Source organism: Carassius gibelio, chromosome A3 (genome assembly GCF_023724105.1).
Source record: "Carassius gibelio isolate Cgi1373 ecotype wild population from Czech Republic chromosome A3, carGib1.2-hapl.c, whole genome shotgun sequence".
Classification (NCBI taxonomy): Eukaryota; Metazoa; Chordata; class Actinopteri; order Cypriniformes; family Cyprinidae; genus Carassius; species Carassius gibelio.
The window spans coordinates 26,625,067-26,652,155 of NC_068373.1; the positions used below are offsets into that span (position 1 = coordinate 26,625,067).

Consider the following 27,089-nt stretch of genomic DNA (forward strand, 5'->3'; position numbering starts at 1 on the left):
GCTTTTTGTTTTACAGAATGCTTTCTTTGATGCCATATAGATACTACGTTTACATCTGGGCCCTCTACAGTGAGACATGATTCCTATACAGTTTTTCTAGATACAATGGACTCCACTAACAAAACTGACCAAGTTTCCAACACATTAAAGGATTACTGGTAGTCGGCCTTGGGTAACCTAATGCCACAAGAGTGAAAGGAGAAAAATGGATTCAACAAAAAACAATCAGACTTCTTGTCCTATAGTGTGCAGGATTCTTCTTAGCTGAAACCCTTTTATCTTTATTTACTTGAAATATCCACTGAGTTACAGTCTCACAAACCACCTGTAGTTCCATCATCCACCCCTAGAGGCTCTGAAACCTTGTGTTGGAAATGAGTATCGTTTTTTGTACAGCTAATATGGCTCCGGAAAAATTTTCATGCTTCTTCTTACACTTTCTTACTATAATGTTAATGCATTTCACACATAACTGCCAATGATCCTACGTCCTGTTAAATGTCATGTAGGAATGCGCTTTAAAAAAAAACGATGGAAAAAGACTACAGTCGGGATATACTTTCTATCGGTACAACAGGAGAATATGCGTGTGACCAGAGATTGCCACAATTTAAGGAGCTGACAGAAGTGAATTGCACTGTCGAAACCTACAAACAGTTCAGTACAGAAACACTGAACAGACTTGCAGGTTCCAACACCTGAGCATAACAACCTAAATCACCCAGCTGCCAAAGTGAAGAGTGACACAGAACAATAACAAAACCACAGTAGCTACAGAGCTAAATCGGGTAACATGCCACTACACAAATATACAACCAACCCTACGAAGTTGATTAACCATGTTGTAATTAAAACCACAAATTGGTAACTTCAGCCCAGCTGTATATATTTTAGTCAAATACCCATGATGTTGTAGAAAGTGAATATGGGTTGTACCAGACAGACTGCTGCATGACTCATGGTTCTAAATACAAAACAAACATTAGGACACAAAGACTAAAATGAGTCCAAGCTATGCTCCACCCCTTCAACTGTCTCCACAGTTTGTGGCTGTGATTTACAGTGATTCAGACCTCCAGGTGCTCTTTAGATGACCAGACATGCCACTCGGGGGTCAGAAGTGTGACAAAGTGCCGAATTCTGTTGTAGAGCCAATGCCAGGACCGCTCCATCTGTCTGGCATGTGTCAAAAATGACAAGAACCATTGGAGTCCCTGCAGCAAGACACGACTTGAGCCAGAGTCAACAACCGGCCTGGAAGAACATGAAAGCTCTTGCCTGAGCACTTTTGAAACAGACTATAAATATCATAAATACAGTTCTCAGAGATTTCAATACAGAGTGCTGATTGCACAGAAGACCCTTTTAAACACCATCTAACATTTCCTCCCTAAAAACATTGAGTTTTTCCTAAACAGTTTACAAACTCTTCTCCATCAGGAGTTCCACCTCAGTTTAAGGTAATTAAAAAAATCAAGGACCAAAAGGTAAGTGTGTGTATAATTTCAAAATCAAATGACTAGGATCGGAAATTTCTGATGTCTTCTGCGTGTGAATGTGATAAAAATGTACTCTATATTGATTTGTATATCTTTATTACAAAGCTTCCCACCTAAGCAAGTGTTTATTGACTATTTAAATGATCTTTGTCTCTCTTTGTATGTTAGCATTAAACATTATTTTATGGTAAAAAAAAATAATGAACCAACATATTCAGACTAATATTGCTTTTGTGATGGCCAACCTGCTGATACTGTATATCATTTACTCTCAGTGGGTCATCTTATCTCATCATCACCCATTACATCCCAATAACAGAAAACACAATACATAAACATTTTATGGTTGATTTTTCATTAGCATTATAAATATATTTTTAACAAAAATAAAGCATCTTTCCACAACTGTCCCTTATATGTCTTTTTATATGACATATTTCCAGGACAAAAACCTAGTTTTGAGAAGCTGTAAAATATAAGCAAGAATGAACGAAATATTGAGAAAATGTTACTGATAATACTTCCAGATCATTGACGATTAGCTGTTCTTACATTAGAATGAGAAACCGAGAGTGTGAGAAAGACAGATCGCATACATAAATACTTTATTCTGGCATAATGATGGCATTACACTGCCTTCTGTAAGTCTTTGTTAACAGACAGGCATGTGAATTCTTCAGAAGGACAAAACTTTCTAAAGGCACATTGGAAATAGCAGTTTAAATGTTCTGGACCCAAGAGGACGAAGGCAGAGAACAACAGAAAATCGTCTTCCATTTTAGCAAGGTTATATGGCAGCACATCCTTTAATATGTTCATCGTCTTTTTGAATGAGGATTGAAGTCCAATGTTTAGTCCATCCTTCAGGGACATCCTGACTCCTGCATGAGTCGATCCAAACACAAGCATGTGAAGTTCATGGTCTCTACAAATGTAGTGTTCTCCAGAAGACTTTCTCCTCATCTTTGACCTGTCCAAGAGTCGTATAAATACACAACAGAGAATCGACACAAACATAGTCCTTTTCACTATTTCCGCCCAGTGTTTGACCACTTAATAGTTAACTGAATACCAATCTTGTTTGTCTTCAGTGTTTGACAGAGTTGTAGAAAGCACCTTTGGGATTGTGTTTGTGTATAATGTTCCTCTGGATACAGTATATATATTTTTTGAACTGCAATGGGGTCAGTAGGGTCATAGTTCAGAGGTCAAAGTCCCAGTGCTGCTGGAGCATTACGTAGCCACTGTTGTCCTCCAATCGCTCGCTTGATGTGGTTTCACCTCATGTCCACTGGAGGGACAAAAAGAAAACAAAACAGTTGTTAACAAGCAGTCACATTTTTTGTGGAATCTGGTGCAGTTTCAAATTGATTTGATAGTGATTCTTTAGTATGCCACTCGGTTTGTGTGTGAGAGACCCATATCCACCACGCAGTGATTTTAATGTGTATTAATGAACAGTCTGTGCACATTTAAGAAAGAAAGAACAAGGTGAAAGGAACAATCTTTGTGATCCAAGTCCACCAAACCATCAATCCAAACATTTTCATACACTAACACTCAAAATGATGGCAAACACACAAGCTCTGTTCCAAAACCTATTGAGCTACCTAGCATTTTAATAAAGTTTTTTGAAATAAATTTGAGTTGAGTCTCTGAGTGGGGTGCAGAGTTGCGGTCTATGAAAAGCTTTCCAAACTAGTCACTTCCATTTTAATGTTGCCTTAGAAAGTAGATGCCTAGGTAAGCTGTGCAAGATGGCTCATTGGTTTGGAACAAATTATGTAGAGTAAATAAGTTGCATCGAACAGACAATCCCTTGAACCATGCAGCAAAGCGAACGTGCAAAAAAATTGCTCTCCCATGACTGATCGTCTTGCTCTTTCTCCTGATCAGTCCATTTCAATGATTGGTTGTGAAGTGGCAGTGGTTCGATCCACAGCAGTCCTACCTGCAGGATATTTTGATCCACTGAGTGTTAGGAAATGTTTCTTTTTTATTGAATATCCTTGTTGATCTGTGCTGCCACTGCTTGCTTTCTGTGTTTCCGTTTTTTACCATTTTTAACTGTGCGTGGGCCTGGAAACACAACTTAGGGGAATGGTGCAAGCAGTTGATGGCCAGAATGTGGTCGAGTAGAAAAAAGGAAAGCAAGCAAGAAAGATTAAAAGCAAGAATTTATGGCCTCGGGAAGGTGTAAAACAGACTGTAATTGCACTCCATAAATATTTGACCCTCATGAGCTTCCAACCATTTTATTTCAGCACAAGGTTTTCACACACAAGAGCAGGAACCTGTTGAACCTGAAGGAGAGCCTTCAGATACACTTTTATGGGTTTCAGCATTTGCACACACCTGTGGTCTCTCTTATCCATTCAATTGCATCACTGCCCAACACAGTAAAACACAAGCTCACACAGGTGTGTTTGTCTGCGGTGACAGCACAATGCTACAGGCCGCTGAGTGCACAGTCATAGCCAGATAATCATTCAAAATCAGGCCAAACATTCAGTGTATGCATGACATATGTACCTGTGTCTGCTTCCGCATGCTCGATCACGTGATGCTGTGATGTGCAAACACATTCCAAATGATCCTCTAACCGGACAAGCACCTCCTTCAATTTTGCTCTCTTACGCGATGCAAACTCTACCTTCGCCACCTGGAAGAAGAGAGAAAGACCAGGTTAGGTTAGCAATGTGTTTCAGTGTGTTTGTGTAGCATTCAGGACATATTCTTAACTGTTAAAGTATTACATGCTCAGTTAGCTCCAAACCCGGCCAAATGGTCATAGTCAACAAAACAAAACAAATGTTGAACAATTATTGGGTAATAAGCCCAAAACAGTTACATGTTCCACAGTGAACACCCCACTGCAGCACACTAAACTCAAAATAACCACTTATCCTTACACAGGGGTCAACTTGTGTCTTTTGTTGAGCTAATTTTAACGTTTCGGCATGTATGTCTTCTCACCTTCTGCTAATGCTTGGCTGCATGTATTCATGGTGGGTGGGAATATGTTTAGACCTTGTCTGTTCATTGGCAATGCTCTTCTAAAGCAGAAGTATACTTTGGCCGTCTGCATTCCATGATTTTCCGCACACTGTTTTCATCATAAGAAATGTCTGTTGACATCTGCACACACAAACACTGTGCAGACTGTCTGTGTACAACAGCACAGCCGCAAAGTGAATGTTGTGACAGAATGAGTCTACTAGGTTGTACTCATCCACATGTAAGTATACTTTAAAAGCTGTGCGGACTCTGTGTGTGAGACCAAACAGAACACGGAAAGTAAAGTATACCTGGGCCTTAAGGCAGTGGTCCCCAACACTGTTCCTGGATCAGTCCCCCCAACTCTGCACATTTTTGGTCTTGGAGTCTCTACTAATGATCTTAGGAGTTGAATCAGGTGTGTTTGTTTAAGGATGTGCAGCGTTGCTAAATGTGCAGCTTTGAGAGGGTTCTAGGAACATGGTTGGAAACTACTAGACAGATGATTCTAACTGTTGCAATTGTGTCCCAAGTTCAAATAAGTTAAACATTTGAAAAAAAATAATATTTTTCCCATTTCATTGCCCAAAATGTCCCCTTAATTGGTCTTTTTAGCAGGGAAATACATTCTTAATTTAGTAGAAGTTTGTTTTATGGAATGTCAAAGAGGTTTTGTAGTGTGTAAGGTATGGTACTCCATTTGCTCCATCATTAATAACCCAGAAAGTAATCACAACGGCACTGCACATTTGCAATGCATTGGCCAAGCATTCAAGTAAGCATTGGTTTGCTTCCATGGAGCATTTTTCTGGCTTCAAACACAATCACTAAATTCAGTGCATGACTCAAAGAGTGCAAATAAAAACTCAGCCTACCATGCCAGTGCAATTGGTTTAACATTTTGGAACAAATAATGCAACCCGACACTCCCACAAACCTATAGAGCAGTGGTTACCAATCCTGGTCCTGGAGAACCCCTAACACTGCACGTTTTTGGTGTCACTCTTTTCTGACACACACATTTGAGGACTTGGAGTCTTCACTAATGAGCTGATGAGTTGAATCAGGTGTGTTTGAATAGGGAGACCTTCAGGACCAGGATTGGGAACCACTGTGAGAAACATCAAAATGAAGGTAGGGAGCAGGAGACAGTGAAATAGTACTCTTTCTTTTGTACACCTGTTTATACCTCTTTCCCTCTGTCTGCTGCCCACCTCTCCCTCCTCTTGGACATTCTTGAACTTGGTTATATTTACAGAGCCAAGTCTAAAACAGCCCGTGGCGTGCAAGAATGTTCTATGACTGAGGATGAAGGGCGAGACAGACACCAAGGGGCTTGAGAACTGGTCAAGGGGGGTTGGGTAAGGGGTTCAGCAAAGGGTCACGATAAGAATAAATAAAATAAAACAGTCCCTGCACCATCCTTTGCTGCCCCCACCCCAATATTACCATTCAATTTACCATTGACTTTGCATCTTGGTTACAAGTCCAAACTTCCCACGGGCTCGCCCACATACTCGAATGCGTTTTATAAAAAGCCCCAAGTTTCTCAGGAGGCCCTTCCTACCTCTATTTATAAACTACTGTGCTTTCCACTGCAATGAAAGCCCTGTGAAATCTCAGCGCAGTGCTCTAATGGTGTGACATCTGATCCAGCCCCGGCTCCAGCAAACCCAACCCCCTTTGACTCGCCCTGCGCTCTGTGAGGACTATTGTCCGGGGACTGGATAATTGGTATTGGGATTTCCCCACAAGAAAGGTCGATAAAGAAAGGGTGAGAGAAAGAACCGGCATCAGGAGAGGTGCATCATGGGTAATTAACATGGAAACAAAGGGAACTGGACACGTAGCCAAGGGACAGGCAGTTTTGCTGCACATCTGTCAGTGGGTAAATCTGACGACAAAACACTGTGGATAAAGCAAACCCGAGAGCTGCAGAAAGAGTGGGGGTCCGATGGCAGGCAGGTGACTGGTGGGGTGACCCGAAAAGAAAGAGGGGTGTGGGGAGCAAGTGTTCTTATTGAGTGAGTGACAAAGAGAGTCCAGAACAGGAACAAGGGATGCTGGGGGGGGGGGGGGGGGATAAGGGAAACTTTTGTATCATGACCTGCATATCTAGAGTTACAGAAAGAGTATGGGCGAAATCTCTACTGTAAAACACATGCACTGGCACCTAGACAGTCACAAAGATAAGGAGAAAAGGTGATTTAATCTCTGCACTTCCTGTCATAGCCCATTAAAAGCGTCCCTAAACACAAGAGTGTAAAGAACACAGATTTATAGATATGACAGCAATTACAGCCCATTGCATGCAAAAAAGCACAAACAAGAAAGAAAAAGGGTGGGGGGGACTTCACAGACAAATGAATAAAAAAGTGAGACCGTGTTAACATGGGCTTACAGTAAATGTATCTCTGAACACAGAGCTATGTTGTTCAGTTTTTGTCAGCCAGCAACATCAGCCTTTCCACTCCAATACAACTGGCTCTTTTGGAATACTCTGCTGGAATACTCTTTTCTATATTAATACGACGCTCATTCGACTTAGCACTATTTGTGTTTCCTCAGTGTCTGCGTCAGAGATGGGGCCCGTATCCTCACTAACCTGGGCCATTTGAGGCTCTTTAATACCCAAAATAAACACTCTAAACACACCTCCTGCTTCCAGGACCAATATAAACCATGTATGATTTCCCCTTCACACTGATCTGAAGGAGAAATTCAAATCTGGCTCATCCAAACACATAAACACTTGCCTTTTGAACCACATCACATGCCGGATTCTTACACTTGCATGCAAGCATTCCAAATCAGGAATATCCTCACTTAGTCTCGTTCATTAGGAAAGAACAGCAGTGTGCTGGATTAAGTAACTTTGGCAATCCGATTAACCAGTGATGAAAATAAAATAAACAGCACTCACACACTCTCAGCTGCCTATCTAGATATTCCTACTTCAAGGTAAACACAGTGGCTTTGTTCATTAATGATGCTGAGGAAAACCTTTCCTTAAGTATGCCAATAATATATTAAAATATTGAACTATCAAAAGAATATTGGACCCCATTGATTTTCACTGAATAAATAAAAAACTTATATATATATATATATATATATAAATATATATTGTTAAATTGAAGAAATAAAGTCAAATAGGTTTGTCTTTTCAAATAGCTTTGTCAAATGTCTTTTTGATAGAAGCATGAACATGTGTTGCACCTAACATGAAAATGTTAATTTTTGTTGAAAAATGTAGAATTTAAGCAGCAACATTTGTCATGTTTAATTGCTGGTTTGAAATGTGTTACTGAAACAGCCAATAGTTTTGGATATTTTAGACCAAACTCAAGCATATAGGAGCTGTGCTAGCATGATAAGAACAGCTGATGATGAACTGACTTGTCTTAATACAACGTTAGGTGGAGGACGGAAGGAAGGAAATATGAAGAACATGAAGCAGAAACATAGACAGAGAGATGGATGGATGGGCTAGGTGAAGTTTAACTCCAGTAAGTGTTGATAGACTCATTATCTGGTGTTATGTTCCACACCCAGCAGTGTCTCCTTTGAAACAAGCTTATCACTGCAATGGAGCAAAGTACACCAGAAATGTGGCCAAGCATGCACACACACACACACACACACTCCCTGTGCAGCGAAGCCTAGTTACAGTCAGTCTTTTTTATATTGCGGCTCTGAACAGCAGTACCTTGTGCAGACCTGCTCCTTTTTTAGGATGAGAAGGAAAAAGTGAGGGAAGGGTAAATACATCTCTTAAGAGTATTTGCTCAAAAATATACCACCATAGCTGGAAAGAAACACACATAATATATTCTCGTCCCATCCCTGTGCTCAGAGCTGGAAAAAAAAAATCGTACAAGACTTACATCTGTATTCATTTTATGCTGAAAAATGGATAGTTGTATACAATCAACTGAACGTCCATTCAGAAGATTAATATGAATAAACGAACAAATAAATAACAAAAAATGCTCATAGAAATAAATATATACACACTACTGTTGAAATGTTTGGGGTTGGTAAGATTCTTTAGTGTAAAAATAATCACCAAGTCTGCATTTATTGGAATAAAATTACAGTAATATTGTGAAATATTGCTTTTTAGAAAAGGGGTGGGGCTTGGAATGGGTGTGGCTCTAGAGTGGGTGTGGCCTTGATATCTATGCTGCTTAAGATATAAAGTCAACATGGTCTTCCCCACATTTAAATGGCTTTACAGAACTGTTGATGCATTGCTTTTACCTTGACAGTACGGTGCTGTTTTTTGGAGGGGTGGCAGCACATGTTGCCGGTGTTGCAGCAGCCTGTACAGCGTTTCACTTCCACACACGGAGGCCATATTAGGAAGTTTGCAGCGGTGGGATCCACTTGACTGCGGGGGATCTCGTAGATCACTGTCCGTGTCTTGCACATGGCGGGAACCGCTTCCTCTACTGGACGCAAGAAAGGAAGACACATTGATTAATTCATGTATTAGAATAAATTCAAGGCAAAGTATCTTCAAGATACTGCTTTAATTAGCTCAATCATAATCACCCTAAACTAAATACAAAACATGCAAACCATGCTAAACTATTGTTAGTCACTACTGTGAGGAGCGTGGAGCAAACAACGATGGAGACGAGGAATAGCAAACACAAACTTTAATAATCCAGTCACAATAAGCGCACACGAAGCAAACACCTTTTTTATCAGTTAATTTTTGATTCATTTTCAGAATCTGATTTGTTTTTGTCCGTGTGCTTCTCTGAAACTGATGCGATCCAGCAAAACAAAAAGGCCCTTTTGCATTAGTAACAGATATTATAGAGGGTTTTTTTAATATCTCTCAGCCTCTGTATTTACCTAGACTAAAATAAGTTTGACCACAGCACTGAGATCAGCATTCAATCTGGACGTTTAATCTCTTTCAGAGCAACAGTTGTAACAAAAACGCCACACAGCTATTCTGAGACCTGAACAGTTTTTCTGTGTGTTTGATAGGGAGGTACAGAGGGGCCAGAATATCCCAACACACACAAAGGCACGCACACACACCGCTGCGCTCCACGATTGATGTGAAGGGGAAAGGAAGAGCGCATGTCAGAGCTCTATGTGCCAGTGTGAACTCTGTTCGGTTCAACGAGCTGTGACACGAACTTTGAATGTTTGGAATTTCCTGGCTCGGATACGTTTATGACCTCACATGTACCACCAATCAAAATACTCTCATGTATAATCAAATAAAGAACTGCTCCAGATCATTGTGATTTCCTGAAGAAAACTGACATCCTATGCTTTTTATGTGCTGAACACTGGAAACACACCAATCGTAGATGTTTAGTTCTGGAGTCGTTTCAATCATTTTATATTCTTTCTGAACTTCATGTGTCAAAGCGGTCAAAACAGCATATATTTAAATAATAAACAGGTAGTTAAGTTTTTTTTTTTACTTTCATCAAAGAATCGTGAACAACAGTATCACTGTTTCCACAAAAACATTAAGCAGCAAACTCTTTTCTATAATGATAATAATAAGAAATGTTTCTTGAGCAGAATTAGAACTTTTAATTAGAACTAAAGTAGAACATTCCATAATATTATTGTTAGTATTGAATTTTTAAGCAAATAAAAATGTACTTCAAATTTAACCGACTTCAAAATTTGAAAAGTGTAGTGTGTGTAATATTATATTTTCTCATGCAAAATTTGCATCCACGATGCTAGGATGTTGGTTGCCAGATTGTTGTTCCCAGGCTGTTGCTATATGGTTGTTAAGGTGTTTTATTGTGCAGTGCCATGCACAAAAGCAGGACAAGATAAGCACTAAAGTAAAACCATGGCAATAATTAAACTATTATCAATGAAGCACCATAAATCAACAATCGTTCTGCCAAGCAATGCAGTCCATAAACTGTATATGGTTGCTAGGCAACTGTAGAATTCCTCAAATCAGATTCCAGAGACAGAACTGCTCATTTATGAAACTGAACGTGACATGTCTTTGAGCCGAAGGTCTTACCGACACTCCTCTTCCGTCTGTGGGACAGCTGCAGACTCTTGAGATCTGAGGAAGCGGCCTTGTGTGAGTGACGGCTCTTCTGATGGTGCTTCTGTTTGACCTCCTCAATCACCTCATTTCCAGGACCTCATCAAAACACAAGTTATTCATATTACTTTCATGTTACTCAGCGAAAAGACAAATCACTTTCTCCCCCTTTCAAGCCGAGATGAATCCACAATGAAGCTATTGAAAGTCTCCAGTAGATGCCCCGCAGCCTTAAGAAGTGAAATGGCACTGCTGTGAGTGGCACCAAAGCATGAAATAATTTCCTTCTTCAGAAACTCATTTTTCTACAAACAATGGCTGCTTTATTCACAAGCTTAATTGGAAATTCATCACGATGGATTTCTGGAGGAACGATGTCATTTTGGCCCTGAATGTGGTTGGCAAGTTTATTATAATGTCTTCTGTAGCGCTGACATGCCCGGAGAACAAATCTGAACTCCTGACAACCTCAGTGGATTTACCACTGGTACAAATGAGTAAGAGTCCTGAATACAAGATCAGCTCAGCTATTAAGTGCTGTTTAAACAACGCATGATGCATATGAAAGCTTCACATTTATAATAAGGCTTGAATTGATCATGTGATGCAACATGACAACACAGAGCATGCCGACTAATGCACAAAACAGTTTCCATGTATGAATTAAGAGACTGGTATATTAAAGCGATAGTTACGCAAAACTGAAAGGTTTGTCTTCATTTAATCACCCTCATGTTATTCCAAACCTATTCAAAAAAAAAAAAATTTTTTACGATATTTTGAAGAATGTTGCCAGTCAAACAGAAGCTGGTATCCACTGAATTCACAGTATTGAAAAGAATATATTTATTATAGAAGTCAATGGCTATCAGCAACTGTTTAATTACCAAAATTCTTCAAAACGTCTTCTTTTGTGTTTGGAACAACATGAGGGTGAGTAAATGATGACAGAATTTGCTTTTGGGGGTAAAAAAAAAGACATAATAAGAAGATCGTCTCCCTGTAAAACATGAAATAATTTCCTTTTATTCCTAGATCTAAACTAGTTTCACTTTGAGAGGTAGACATTCAGGTACTGTAAGCATAAATATGATATGAAATGTGATATTTTGCCACAAGGACCACTCTGATTGACATATAAATGTGTCATGTGCCATGATTCAGTGGCATAAACAATTTATGGTGCTGTGTTATAAGGAATGAAATATAAAATTAGATACTGAAAAATTGAAATCGAAATAAATGTTTTAGTATATTTTTATTATTTTTGATTGTTCACAAATAGTTTTTATATGGTAAAAATATTGCAAATACAGAATATTATATATATATATATATATATATATATATATATATATATATATATATATATATATATATATATATATATATATATATATATAATAAACTATTTGTAACCAAATAACAATATGTACTATAGAAATTTCCAAACTAAATTTGTTCTCTGATATTGTTCTACAGTATTTTAGCTGGGTTTAGATTCCCCAAGCGTGCAGTGCGGTTAAACATCAAACTGGTTCATCTGTGAGTGGCAGAAGAACTGCGCCCAGCTCTGATCTGTGAGGGTGCGACCGTCAGGAATGCTGAGAGAGCAAAGCACCAAAACACACTCGCTGAACTTAAAAGACTGCTTGACCACACACACAGTCCTGCAGCAGGAAACACTAGTGACATGACAACAAAAGCCCCACTCTGTTCTGTGTCTCTAGTTCGTCTAATCTTTCCTATCCAATGGAAGCCTTTGTTTTTAAGTTGTTTTGCAGATTCAGTCAAAGAGTAAGCACTGACCCGCAGCAGAGAGAGAGAGAGAGAGCTCAGCATTTGATCCTGCACAACACACCTTCTCTCATGTCCAGATCAAAACTCAGAACACAAAAACACAAGACAACCATCTGAAAGAGAGAACTGCTGTCTAAGCAATAGCTCACCTAAAAAAAAAGTATTTTTTGTCATCAGATGTTGTGAAGGAATGAAATAAAACGTTTCTTTGTGTTGTTCTATACACGGGTGAATGAGCAAATGAGATCTGTGGTGAAGAGATTTTCAGTTAATAATGGCTTAAAATTCTGATTTGTTTATGGATTTATTTTATTTTTATTATAATTATTATTATTCTAGGAGATGTGCACCTTCTATATATTTGGGTTTTTATTTATTTTTTATTTTTTTATTCAGTATTAAGTATCAGTATATCAGTATATTCTCAACCAAAAACAGACTTATTTCAATCTGAGAAAACCATAAGAAAATGTATCTTATGCCATCTTACAGTAACTCCTATTTAAATTTATTACAATTACATTACAATTACATTTTATTCAGATTTTAAAAATGACAAAAGCACTTTCATATGATTTTCTCAGACTGAGAAATGTCCATTTTTATTTTTTTTATTAATTTTTTAAAAGTATCATTCATCAATCTGATAACACTAGTCAAAAATGGTGCCGATTATTCTGTTTAATCAGTCTACAGTATCTCTGTTTTCAATGTATGGAAAAGATCTCTCTATTTCTTCAACAGCAGAAAGAAAGTCATACTACAGGTTTGGAAAGACAAATGAGTGGTTACACGTTGACAGAATTGTGCTTTATTCCTTCAGCTCCTCTCCTCTCTAACATTGTAAAACAGTATTATTTGGCAGGTGATTTTTAGCCACATTAGCCTGCAGCACAATAATTACAGGTAGGATCTACCTGCAGCGAGCAGCTTTCATGTGCCCTCCTCACAATCACCCAATGCTGATGAAAGCATTCTTCCACTAACTGTGCAAATTGCTGGTTCTGAACTTATAATCTTTGCATTACCAGAGCACATCTTTAACCACTAGTCCTGTGTCTCTAACTATCTCTGTGTATGTGTGTGTGTGTGCTTTCTCTGAATGAATTACAAAGGACAACATTAGCCCATCTTCACGGATTGACAGCTCATCAAACAAAAGGACGTCCCTCCATCTGTGCCGTTTTCTTCTGGATGTGAAAGCGTAGGGCAGACAGATGGATGTTGAGAAGTTAAAAGGCTGTTGGGAGATGCAGTACAAGTGCGCTCTGTTCCAGGTGAGCGGAGAGGTCATGTGTGCTGACCTCAGCCAAAGAGAGACACCGTTTCCTCCCTAAATCACTGTCACTGCTTTCATGACCTCTAATTATCTGTCCATTAGAGGGAGATACCTATCTGTGCCTTCCTCCTCTCATCATTCGCTCCTCGTATGGACAGTTGACGAGGTTAACTCTGAGATCTGAGACACAACATCCTGGTACTGCTTCCTTAATGAGACTAATCAGAACGAAAAACAGGAAAATGCTCATAGCTGCTTGAACAATAATAGCAATCATATCGATAGTCACACTGCGAGCTTCTGGTATCTAAAAAACAAGAAAGGTAATTCCGACTTTCTGATTATCATAGACATCTGTTCAGCAATGCACAGAAATGAAGAATTAAAAACCCTGCTTAGATCTTAAGATCTTAGATAGATCTTAACTTTGGTTCCTGAGAGGGTGAGGTTAAGAAACTTAACTTTATGATTGCAGTAAACATGAAAACAACCTCTTCAAGTTCTTCTCTTTGACTGACATGCGACGGCTTTGAACAGTCTGACTTTAAAAAGATCTGAAAATATACCATCACCGGCGTCAGGCATCTTTTACTAGCCTTTGGGTGTCTGACAGAGAGCCTGATTTATGAGGACACCGATAAAAAATACTGTATCTAAAAACTAGAAATGTTGCATCTGTTTGAAACATTCACAGGCTACATTTCACCCCAAAATCAAAAAGAAAGAAAAAAGAAAAAAAAAATACTTATTTAATTAGCATATTGTAGGACTATTAAGGATTTTTCACAGCATTATGTCAAACAAATTAAACATTATGCCCACATAATGTATATAAAAGTTGCTTATTTACTCCAATGCAGTGCTCACTAATTCTAACCAATGGAACCAAAAAGACCAAAAAAATAAATAAAAAAAATTCAGATATTTTCTATTAAACTTCAAAAGAGCCCCGCCATCTGATATATTACAAGTGCCTGTGTAAATAGCAGCTCAAGTGAACTCGGAGACGGCTCGTGTTAGTGATCACTGTAATATTATCCAAACTAAAAGAGGGTGAAGGAGGAAAACTAGCAGCAGAACATGAGATTTCAACCCCGTACAAAGCACATTTCACTCATGCGTTTTACTGTTAACATCAACACTCCTGTTGCAACATTGCATGCCCAGAGGACTTGTATTTATGGCATGAGGCGAAGCTCTGTTATCATTATTCAACCCGTCCCCCCTGCAAACCTATCACACCTATTCTCTCACCACAGAAACCAGACTGGTGACACTCATACCCCAAATTATACTGTCTTGCTTTTGTGTGTGTGTGTGTAATTGCCGGTAATTCCCCTGTAAATTGAATTATAGTGGGCAGATGAAACCACTTGTGGACAACTTAAGTATAGGAAAACTTGGCTTCCCATTCGCCGTGATGTAAGTCTAGGAATAAGATCCATGCGTGGCTCTAAAACCAGAAGCAATCTGCGAAGAACTATTTATGACTCTCCACCCATTGGTCAGTATAAACGATACCTTTAAATTGTTTTGTGCCACTCATAAAACACAGCTTTCACGGCTTTGTGACATGTACGACGTTACACTTAAACCACAGCAACTACAACAAACAGCTGTAAACAGCCCTGCCACAGAGACACATGAGATTAGCTGTGGAACAAAGTCCACAGAGGTGTCAAGAAGACAATGAGCAGAGTTTACCTGGGGAATTTACCTCCAGTAGCCGCTGGAGGTCGCTGATGCTGTTGATCTCGCTGTGGGACAGTCTGTCGAGGAAATCTGGAGGGATTGCAAACTCCTTCTGCCGACACAAAGAGAGCTCACTTGCAATTTGCCAAATCTAGCACGACACAGAAGTGTGTTTCTGCGTGACAGCAGCGTAAAATAAAAGTCTGAAAAGTTGAAAAGCCATTCTGATGAAGCATTTTCACATCAACAAAAATCGAATACACTACAGTATAGGCTATTTCTCGTTACAAATGTAAAAATAAAAATAAAAATGACAAATAAAAACCATTTAGCCTGTATGGAAATAAAATCTGACTAAAAGAAGAAATAGCATCGTTTATCCTTATATTTATATATTTTTCTTCAGATTTTAATGGACAAAATATATTCCATCTAAATTCTCCCTTATTAAAATGATGGAAATGCCATAAAATTATACGGAGTTATTATAACAACATACAGAATACAATCACTATCGTCTCCTCTTTTTATAGTTTTATGTGATATTTTATTAGGTTTGTCAGTAGGGGGCGATGTTCAACAGTCAACCCTGTTTCCATGATTTTGTACAGTAAAACAGCATGTTTTCTTAAAAACTAGCATTTGTAGAAATATCAGCTCATGCACACTGCCAATTATGGATAAATGAGCTAAAGAAAAAAAAAGCCCTCAGATTGTCAACCCTGTTATTTTTTCTGCCCCTTTTTTACAGGCGTTTCTATATCTCAACACATACACATATATAAATAAATGTACATTTAAGATGAGGTGACACAATGCACTTCTTTGTCTTATTTAAATGTTTGATACAAATAAATAACCTCCCTACTGTGAAATATCTAATAAAAGATCGCTGTAAATATTCCAGATATAGAGAACAGCTGATATACTTTTCACGTGTTCACACGCAACTGAGTTGATACCATAAAAAATAAATAATGAAATGGAACTAAGACACATTTGCCATAGATCAACGATCCCATCATCCAGAAAATTACTGGGGGTGAAAAAAATATAATAAAATTGAGCTCATGATAAATCGTGGAGTCTGATCCGTTTCAAATCTATATGACAATATATAAGGTGGACTATTAGGCTAAACTCTACGACCTGCTCCAAACCAGAGCTTTGCTGTGGATTTAACAAGGTTCAGTTTCTGTGGGATCTTTGGCACTTTACCTCAGCAGCTGCCAGCAGAAGGTGCGAGGTGAGGAGCAGAAAGCAGCAGAATAAGGTTCTCATCTCCTTCCAATGTCAATGTTCCCCCCAATAAGAAAGATGCAGACTGTAGGAGCCTTGGAACCGCTCCTGAGAGCAGAGTCCAGAACCATACCTTGAAGGGATCTCCCTTTAAAAGACCCAAAGCACCAGCTCAAGTCCACAGAGGAGAATCCAAACTGTCCTGGTACTCCAGGTGCTGGGACTGGTCCAAAAGCGCCCTAGTTTTGAATCTCAACAGTGATTTCACTTGCTAAATTTTCTCATGGCTTTCCAAGCCTGAACAATCCAAAGACAGAAACCCTTTTGCATTGCATAGGTCAATATATAGATTAAAACTCAAAGAGAAATTCTACACAAAAGTTTATAAGTGAGTCCATGCACTTCATATAGAGCTCAGCACTGGATCTGGAAGTAGGTCGTCATGCAGTGAAAGTACAATCCCAGGGTAGAATCCATGAATAAAGCAAAAGCAAAGAGCTCAGAGTTGATCTTGTTCTCTAGAGTTCGTGCACTGAATGCTGTCTCATGCACTTCTGATCTGCGGAATATATGCGCCTCCCCTCGCGCTCCGTGATCACCGAGGAGCGCTCGAGGAGGCGGTTGGCTGGTGCTGCAAGTGAAAATTAACCCTTCAGCCCCTTACTGAAGCACTTAAATCTTAAATTTGTAGGTAAAATGTGTTGACTGAAACGGGTTCTAGTTAAAAACTTGTATAAAATATATTATATAAAACCCAAAACAGCACCTGCAAAGTATTGGATTTCGAATTATATATATATATACTTTTTGTAAATCTAAATAAAGTATATATATATACTTTTTGTAAAACTAAATAAAGTATATATATATATATATATATATATATATATATATATATACTTTTTGTAAAACTAAATAAAATAGTGTGTGTGCATTTCTATAACATTAAAAACTGAGGTACAAGTCTTTTATTTTTACTTTTTTATCATTTTTATACAGAGGTTACATAAATAGGCCACAAAATTATAGCTTAGGCAATATCTTTTTCTTCAGAAGTCGCCTGATGTTTTATATTTATCCAATAGTTTCTATTTACCAATAAAGGTCTTCCTGTATTACTCCATTTTTACTTGTGCTTTCAGCAGAATTGCGAATAAATGACGTGAGAAAAAAATCCCAGAGTCCAGCTGTAAGTTACTCACCCGTTCTGAAAGACTATAGAGGATCAGATCTTTATGAACAGTGACCGACTGAAAGACTGACTGAGGATCTGAAGGAGGAACAACCATCAGAGGAAATGAAACTTGATTGATGCAAGGAGAGGAACAGCAAAACAGTAAAAAAATAATTGAATAGACTGAATGAAAGATCCATTTCTGTACTGATTTTCTGTCTCACATTCTGTTTGTTTTCCTTACCCTTATAGGTTTCACTTTTTATCACAAATAATAAAGCCTTCTTAGGTTTTATTAAGGCACTTTAATAAATATATAAACTCTTTTATGACATTATTAACAAAAAAAAGTAGAGTCAAATAAAGAAAGTGAGAATGAAATGAGCTGTCTGGCACCTGAGAGGGATTCCCCGTTAAAAAGTGCTTTCACTGGCAGCTGAGCTGTATGTTCCTATAAGAACATCACGCGCAGTAAAGACTTCCACAGAAGCTGGCATCCAGTAAAAACAGCCATAAAGCTGGGGAATATGTTCCAGAAGTGGTTGACTGTTTGTTTCCACAAGCTACATCAGAAGTACAGTGCAGTCCTATAAGGCAAAGAGAGTAAGAATGACAGAAGCCTAGCGGAAAAATGCGAACATTTAAGTTACAAAGTTAGTAACAGAGCCAAGGAATAGGCTAGCGAAAGACTACAAGACTATAATGTAAGAACTTGACTGAACAGTGGCATGACAGATGGCAGACACACACCCACACATATAGACGGACAGCCAGACACAAACACACACACACTCATAGACAGACAGACAGACAGACACACACACGCATAGACAGACACAGACACACACACACACAGAGACAGTCAGACAGACACACACCCACACATATAGACGGACAGCCAGACACAAACACACACACACTCATAGACAGACAGACAGACAGACACACACACACACACACACACACATAGACAGACACAGACACACACACACACAGAGACAGTCAGACAGACACACACCCACACATATAGACGGACAGCCAGACACAAACACATACACACTCATAGACAGACAGACAGACAGACACACACACACACACACACACACACAGAGAGACAGTCAGACAGACAAACACCCACACATATAGACGGACAGCCAGACACAAACACACACACACTCATAGACAGACAGACAGACAGACACACACACTCATAGACAGACACACACACACACACACAGAGAGAGACAGTGAGACAGACACACACCCACACATATAGACGGACAGCCAGACACAAACACACACACACTCATAGACAGACACACACATAGACAGACAGACAGACACACGCATAGACAGACAGACAAACACACACACACACAGACAGACAGACAGACAGACACACGCATAGACAGACACACACATAGACAGACAGACAGACACACGCATAGACAGACAGACAAACACACACACACACAGACAGACAGACAGACAGACAAACACAGACAGACAGACAAACACAGACAGACAGACAGACAGACAGACAGACAGACAGACAGACAGACAGACAGACAGATAGATAGATAGATAGATAGATAGATAGATAGATAGATAGATAGATAGATAGATAGATAGATAGATAGATAGATAGATAGATAGATAGATAGTTCATTACACTCTCAACTACTGCTGGAGATTGAGTAGAAGGAGGAGGGCTGCTCCTCTATCAATAAAGCTCTCTGTAAAAGCTATTTTCAGACTTGTTTTTTTTTTTACATGACCAAACTACACAACGAGTAAACAAAACAGAGCTTCATCTCCAGACAAACTCACACACTCGTCTGCTCTTCCACTGATATCAGTGTGAGTCAGAGTTAAAGGAAACTCTCCCTGAGCTTCAGTGATGACACAGCACAGACACCGCACACACAAACACACTGTTTATACAGAGGTAATTAAAAGATTCTTGTCCAAAGGTATATAATGTACTCCACCAAGGAATCTGACCTCTACCCAGTGTGTACTACAGAGTCATCTGCTCTCAGACACTATCACAGTCAAAGAATGTACGTGTGGAGTTATTGTTTTCTGTCAGTCCTGCTTTATCACTCGGATTCGTTCCTTTACTCTGCCAGATCATTTACTGGGTTCATTTGTCTACATCAGCAAAAGCAATAGTAGGATGTTTTATGAAACTATTTTGAATTCTTGTTTGTCTGACCTTTGAACCTCAGTGTGTTTTGTTTACAGTCCATACTTACAGTTAAGGGTTTATTTGTGTAGCTATTTCAGGAGAAATAAAAACTTGAGCCATATCTCATCACCTTGACAACCACATAGCAAAATCCTGAAAACACTCTAGCTTTTTTTGGTCTGTAGTTCTCTAAAAGAGTTGGGTTGAGGGTGGTTTCTTAAGTAGTGGAGTTATATGAGCCTTTCTAAATGTTGAGGGAAAAACCCCAGTGTGGAGGGATATGTTAATGATGTGAGTGAGTGTAGGTATAACTGCAGGAGAACTGGCTTGAAGGAGATGAGATGGAATAGGATCAAGCGGACAAGTAGATTAGAAAGGATGAAAAAATTGTGCACTGATGTTTTAAATTTTATTAATGAAAAATTTGGCTAAGTCGTCAGCTATTAGAGATGAAGCAGGAGGGGGAGGAGGAGGACAAAGAAGCGAGGAAAATGTTTTAAAGAGCATGCGAAGAGTTTGTCTAGGTCTTTATTGTCAAGGTCATTGTTGGTATTGTCATTGTTAAATAAAATAATAAAATCCACCTCAGCAGTGCCATCCAAGGAGTTATTTAACGCAATACTATGCAACAAAATAAAATATAAAAAGATAAAATAAGAAAACATATGTCCAGATACATGAGTTAAATAAATGAAAAGCACAAAGGAAACATAAGCTTCACAATATCTCCAAGACGGCATGTCCTATAGATCCTTGGAAAAACAATGTTTATGGGATTTCTTTGAAGATCATAGCATCACTCAGAAGTGCAGTGGTCCTGAACACAAGAAACAACACAACCCACTCATGCACACATACAGTACATGAGGAGATAGGATCAAACAGTTAAGCTCCTGCCATCTTAACATACAGATTATAGGTGTGATAAAACATTTAATTGACCCAGGAAATTGAGTTTATCCTAGATCTCAAAGACAACTCGATAAGTATTACCAATAAATTGCTTTGCAATAAAAGAGCCTGCCAAACATCACTGAACTCATATCCACACACACCGTGGACCAGCCTGAACACGCAGCCCTCAAACAGATTTGTTGTAAAACAGTGCTTCTTTATTTTCCCTCTTTAAAAAAGCGGAGGAAGCGGGAAATTCGGGGAGGAGGTGTGCTGGGGTAATTGCTGCAGCTCTGCTGCCTGTCATATGCTCGACTTCTTAACATGTGAGAGCAGCGTGGAATGTGGGAAAGGAGAAAGAGGAAGACAGGGGTCTTACCACATCTTGGTGGTCTGACCTTGGCCCCCGCCGGAGGCCAAACACTGTCAGTGTCCTCCATTTAAAATCATTCCACAGAATATACAATTTCGCTGCTTCACATCTCTGAATGGACGAAATGTTCTCAATGCACTTAGCTATGAAACAACAGAAAAAGAGAAGAAAAAGAATGACAGACTTTTCTCTAAGTTGAGTGGCTCCTTGAAGAAGCACAACAAGATTTCTATTAGAGCTGTAAGCCCTTGATTGCGGCAAATGGGATGTCAGAATCGGCTCACATCTCATCTCTCTGGTCGTTTGTCTAGAGTGAATGTGAGGGAGAGAACGAGGGAGGAAGAGGAGAAGCAGACGATCCTGAAATCTGTAAGATTTCTGCATTTCATCTGAGCTCAATCTGGAGTCCTGCCCAAGGATGAGGAGTCTGAGAAAACAAGGGATTATTCAGAAGAGAGATTTGTAAGGAAACCTGAGGGAGAAAGTGTTTCATTTCAGTTCTTCGATTCACTATCAGTTGTCAAACTGTCAACATCAAAGCACTTTATTGGCATGAGCATTAATTTAAAAAACTAAACAAAAAAAAGGTGAAAATGCAATAAAATAAATTAATGCAATGGGATGCAATAAAATGAAATGCAATAAAATAAAAAATGTAATGCATTACAATAATAAAAAATGCAAAGCAAAGCAATGCAATACAATTAACATGCAACAAAAAATGCAATGCCATGAAATAAAACAATGCCAAAAACACAAATCAAATCAATGCAAATTAATAACAATGACAACAACAACAATAATAATAATAATAATAATAATTACTAATAAAACATTAATAAGTTTAATAAAAAAAGGAAACTGGGGGACTAGGTAATGCAATAAAATAAAACAATGCAACAAAAAATAAAAATAAAATAAAATAATAGGCACTTCAATTCAAGTAAAATAAAACAATGCAACAAAACAAAACAAAATGCAATACCACAATATACTAAAACTATGCTATGCATTAAAATAAAATAAACAATGCAATAACATAAAAAAACACAATGAAATTAAAAACAATTATTTTTTAGTCTCTATCATATTGCCTCTGATGCGGCTTCATTTCTGTGAAATTAAAAATTTGAATTGTGGGAAAAAAAATTAATTATGCTTCAGTGTATTTGCAACTGCACTCCCTCAGCTTGCATGTTCTTGCTCTTACGTTTTCCAATTTACAAGCCACATTCTTTAATTGTATTAAAAACTAACCACTTGACTCACCATAAAGATGGCAATTAAAGCAAAACACTCCAAAACAGACACTACAGTGCTTGCTATAGCGATCACAAACAGGTGTTTCTTGGCTGTAAGACTTGTAGTAATATAAGGCCCTTATAAACATCCCTGGATCTTGTTGTGTTCACTTTTTGATTTAGCTGCAGTAAATGAGTGTGTGTGGCACGGGAATCCAATGTAGGTGATCAACAATAACTGTTCACACACATCAAGGTATTCATGTTGTTAAAAGCCCCCTCCCATGATGCAAAGCAGCTCCTCTGGAAGCCACAGGCAGGCTGCCAGCTTTTAAAAGAAAATGAGAGGAGTTTGCCTCTGTATTGTTAAATAAAAGCAATAAAGCAACAGATCCAGAAGCGGCTAAGGAATTCCAGATTTTCTAGACGATTGTTACCACATTAAATGTGCACTTGTAGTGTAGTTTAAACTTTTAATTATAAAAAACTTATTATTAAATATTAAATATTAAAATTAATAACACAGGAATGCACTTTTTTATGTTACAGTTAAAGATATGTTTAAAGGTACTAAATTACAAATGTGTAATTATAAATATGTTCAAATATATGATATACAAGTTTTAATAAAATAAAATAACATACTGTATATTTATTAGTTTTCCATAAATGCTTGTACATTTGAAAGTAAGCTTTAAAAATGACAAAGCAATTATGAAATGGCATATATCCAATATAACTAATTACACTGAATTTAAATGTAAACTATATGGAACTAAAAAAGCAATCAAGAGTAATAAAACATTATTCATATTCACGCATATTCATTTAAAGCACATTATTTCCCTAATAAGCACTCTTTCTAAAAGAATGCTAAGTGGACTTCTTTTTCACAATGTTACAAATAAATTGAAATAAAATGTGTATATTTAAGTTTTGATCTAAATGGCTTCAGTCAGCCCTGTCACATGCAGCGGTTGATGGAAAGGCCCCCTGGGGTCAGAATTATCTTGTGACCTTAAGTATAGGTCACATGTGATTGAAGACAACGATCCATCGATCAGAGAATTCAGAAGTAATAATGGACTGTTCATTTCTCAATACTGTCTGAGTGCCTGTTAGTGGTTAATGGCCCCCCTGAGACTCTTCCATCCTTCCAGCAGATTAAAGTGTGTGTGTGTGTGTGTGTCAGCAGCTCTCAGTGCCAGTGAAGTGCATGTCTACTTAACACCGGCCACGTTTGGAATACAGCGGTAGCATAACACTAGTACACACTGCATACTTCAGCAACCCTGAAAATAAAGAATTGTTTAGTTTATTTTTTTAATGGTCTGTTTTTATTTTTATTTTAAGCTTTTATTTATTCATTTTAGTTATTTAGTACTAAAATGTAAACAAAATTAACAAAATTACCTAAAAAGTACCTAAAATTATATTATATATATATATATATATATATATATATATATATATATATATATATATATATATATATATATATACATATATACATACATACATACATACATACATACGGTTTTATTTTTTTAGCTTATTAAATTAAATTTAAATTAAATTAAATTAAATGTAGTTATTTCCTTGCCTAAATTTTGTGGTTCATTCAAATTCTAAAAATATTTGCTGTATATTACATGATAATAGGCATTTGTCTTCAGTTCAAGTCTCACACACATCCAAAAATCCATAAAAAAATACTAATTATTATAAAACTTAAGACACTAATACCATCCTGGTTCCATGTATACTGCACACAACAAAAATTTGTACGAGTGGTCATTTTTATTTTTTTATTTAAAGAGTGAAATGAATGAATGATTTATTAGAACTATTGCTTGTGCTTACTGAACTGTTAATGGGCTGTTTTTCTTCATTATAGGCAGGTGAATGGACACTACATCACCAAACAGGAAACACATCAAAGAGAATCCTCTAAGTGTCTAATGTCCGGTGGGAATTTGGTTATAAATCTTTGATTGGTCATAAAAATAAACAGTTCAGTTTAGCCCACAACACACACACACACACACACACAAGCATACATACATGGGGGGAAATTCATATTACTAGATCTGAATCTGTCAGTCTATAATTCTAGTGTGCATGTTCTCATATTTGATGCTTTGAGTTCCGGCTGAAATTGATAAACTGTGTTTGAACTGTAATCAGATCATGGCTCTATTTCCTGTTCCATTAACTCCTTTGAATTTTGGTTGAATTCCATTATTCAGAGAGATTGTGATCTGCTGACCTGATCTGGTGCTCTCCTGAGTGACCTCTGCTCCTCCTTTCCTCTGATCCTTTCTTTCTTGTTTTCTCATTAGAGCTGACAGCGCATCCCAGTGCTCGACTCAAGCAGGTCAGGATTTAACTGTAATGTGGATGTTCATACATTGAGACTGCCATACAGGGATTAGTTTGGGACATTAAGATGACATGTTAGTAGTTATACAATTTAAGCTTGAATATCAAAGTGTTTCACAGTAACAGTCAGGAGCAAATCTGTTAAATGATTCATGACGGGGTGGGGTGCTGGTAATGAAATCTACTGAGACTCCAGCTGCAAATCTGCTCCAAATAAACTGACTGTTAAAAAAATCTATTGTGGTGCAAACAAACAAAACAATTGAAGGAACATAAAAAGCTAAAAAATGCAAGCTTTAAAAATCATGCAAAGAATTTACAAAGCCTTATTAGGAAAGTTAAATTAAAATGCCTCATTAGTTAAAAAATGGCAAATTCAAACCTAAATTTTGTTAAAAATGCAAATAAATTAATATACTCTACTAATGAAATAAAAAGCATAATTATTAAAAAAAGAGAATATAAAAATCTTACATTATAATGCTATAAAAATCTGAAAATGATTTTTTTAAAGCATGAACAATTAAGTTTTCTATCTAAAAACTAATAAAAAATACTAATGTCATTAAAACATGCAAAACAGTTAAAGCAGCATTAAAGGCAAGATAATGCAAATTTTGAAAACATGCAAAGAATTAAAAAATCTAATCTTATTTAAGTATAATTAAAAAAGTTTAAAATAGTAAATTAAAACAAAATTGGTTAAAAAAAAAGATAACATTTAAAACATGCAAAAATGAATACATACATAATTCCATCAGTTAAATTAATAATTATTAGAAAACTTATTAGATAAATAAGAGAAAATTAATACATTTAAATCATGCAAACTATTTAAAAATTCCTTTAAAAGCATGCGAAAACTTAATATGTAACACACACACACACACACACACACAAACATCAATATCCTTAAAACGTGCAAAACAACTGATATGTAAAGTAAAATTAAATAAATTCTTAATAAAAACAGACAAAATGGAAATAAGTTGTTAATTCAGCATGAAACTTTTATAATCAAGTGTGTTTGTGTGTGTGTGTGTGTGTTTAAAGTGGTTGACTGGCAGGCTTGAGTACATTCCCCAGTTGATTTAGTGCAGTTAAGATCAGATGGAATGTGTCAAAGCCAAAAGCTCCAGTTTAATCTCGCTGGCCTCCCCTTCCTCTGACAACACAAGCTGACATCTGACTGACAGTGGGAGCAAAAGAGAGAGAGATCCGGGGTGAACGAGAGTCAGACAGGAAGAATGATAAGGTGATCTAGAAAAGATCAAAGGGGGTTTCAAGAGACAAACAGATGCATTAAACAGCAACAAGACTTTTAATGGTGTTCAGAAGCTTTTCTTTATTGGCCTAAAGATTTGAGTCACAGAAAGTGTGTAAAAGTTGCTGTGTGTGTGTGTGTGTGTGTGATTTATTTTGTAAAAAAACAAAAAACAAAGCATGCACAATCGCTCCTTCCAAATTCACTCAAATAACCTTCAACTTATTCATTGAAATAAACCAAACTGCAGAAAACCAACACTCTCCTTAATTTACGACAAACAAACAAAAACCTACAGCACTTTTGAGCCTCAGGTGAATTAAACAGGTAAATGTTTTGAACACAAACAATGGCCAAAATGCTCTTGTAGGCAGGTACTGAGAACAAATGTTATCATTTCTATTCAATTCTGGAACATTTTCATAAGTACTTCATAATAAACCGGTGAATCACACACAAAATTTCACATTTCGGCCCAAAATTTTGCGTGTGTGTGTTTATGTGTTTTGGGGAACTGGGGTGAAATACGACCTGGAAATGTTCTTGACAGATTTCATGAGATGCACCCAAACATGTCATGGCCCCAGGATGCAAGAGCATGTGTGTGGATGTGCATTTGTGTGTAATACAACTGCATTGTAAAGAACAAAAGAAAAGCAACAGATTTAACTCTTACAACACATTGAAACTTCAGCGAGACTCCCATGAAAACCCCTTTTATAGCTGTCCTCTATTAAAACTTGTGTCTTAAAATGTAACAAACCCTTTCCCATTAATTCCAGCTGCAGAAACACAACTCCGAAAAGGTTAAGGATAGATGGAACAGCCAAGAAGAAAATATAATTATAGAACAGCAAAAAACACTTTTCAATAAACAGATTTCACATCAGAGGGTCAGAGCTCTCGAACAAGATGGCAAACTGACCCATGAGGGGTTAAACACAGCATGCTAAACACACAGCTAAAAGGCAAAGGTTAAAAAAACTCTTTCCTCAAAGTAAACACATTTGTATAC

At 37.5% G+C, this 27,089-nt stretch overlaps 1 protein-coding gene across 2 annotated transcripts; it reads right to left on the bottom strand.

Annotated features, from left to right (window-relative positions):
• Window positions 1-2,087: 2,087 nt before the first annotated feature.
• pdgfab (platelet-derived growth factor alpha polypeptide b) lies at window positions 2,088-17,104 on the bottom strand. 2 transcript variants are annotated; one of them, XM_052553298.1, is made up of 6 exons: window positions 16,535-17,103; window positions 15,329-15,428; window positions 10,519-10,644; window positions 8,760-8,950; window positions 4,032-4,161; window positions 2,088-2,790 (listed from the first exon to the last, which is right to left on the bottom strand). In XM_052553298.1, the coding sequence occupies exons 1-6, from the start codon at window positions 16,595-16,597 to the stop codon at window positions 2,777-2,779; spliced, it is 624 nt and encodes a 207-aa protein (XP_052409258.1). In that variant the 5' UTR covers window positions 16,598-17,103; the 3' UTR covers window positions 2,088-2,776. The 2 variants fall into 2 exon arrangements, with proteins under 2 accessions (XP_052409258.1, XP_052409252.1); XM_052553292.1 differs by lacking the exon at window positions 2,088-2,790 and adding an exon at window positions 2,830-3,590 and having other exon boundaries at window positions 16,535-17,104.
• Window positions 17,105-27,089: the final 9,985 nt, after the last annotated feature.

What these genes read in the sequence shown, in the direction of transcription:
- pdgfab (XM_052553292.1), bottom strand. Translation starts at nt 16,597, where the DNA reads ATGAGAACCTTATTCTGCTGCTTTCTGCTCCTCACCTCGCACCTTCTG. An exon ending in CAGACGGAAGAGGAGTGTCG is followed by an intron (nt 8,951 to 10,518) that starts GTAAGACCTTCG and finishes TCTTGCGTCCAG; the next exon opens with TAGAGGAAGCGGTTCCCGCC. An exon ending in GCATGCGGAAGCAGACACAG is followed by an intron (nt 3,591 to 4,031) that starts GTACATATGTCA and finishes CATTCCCCTAAG; the next exon opens with TTGTGTTTCCAGGCCCACGC.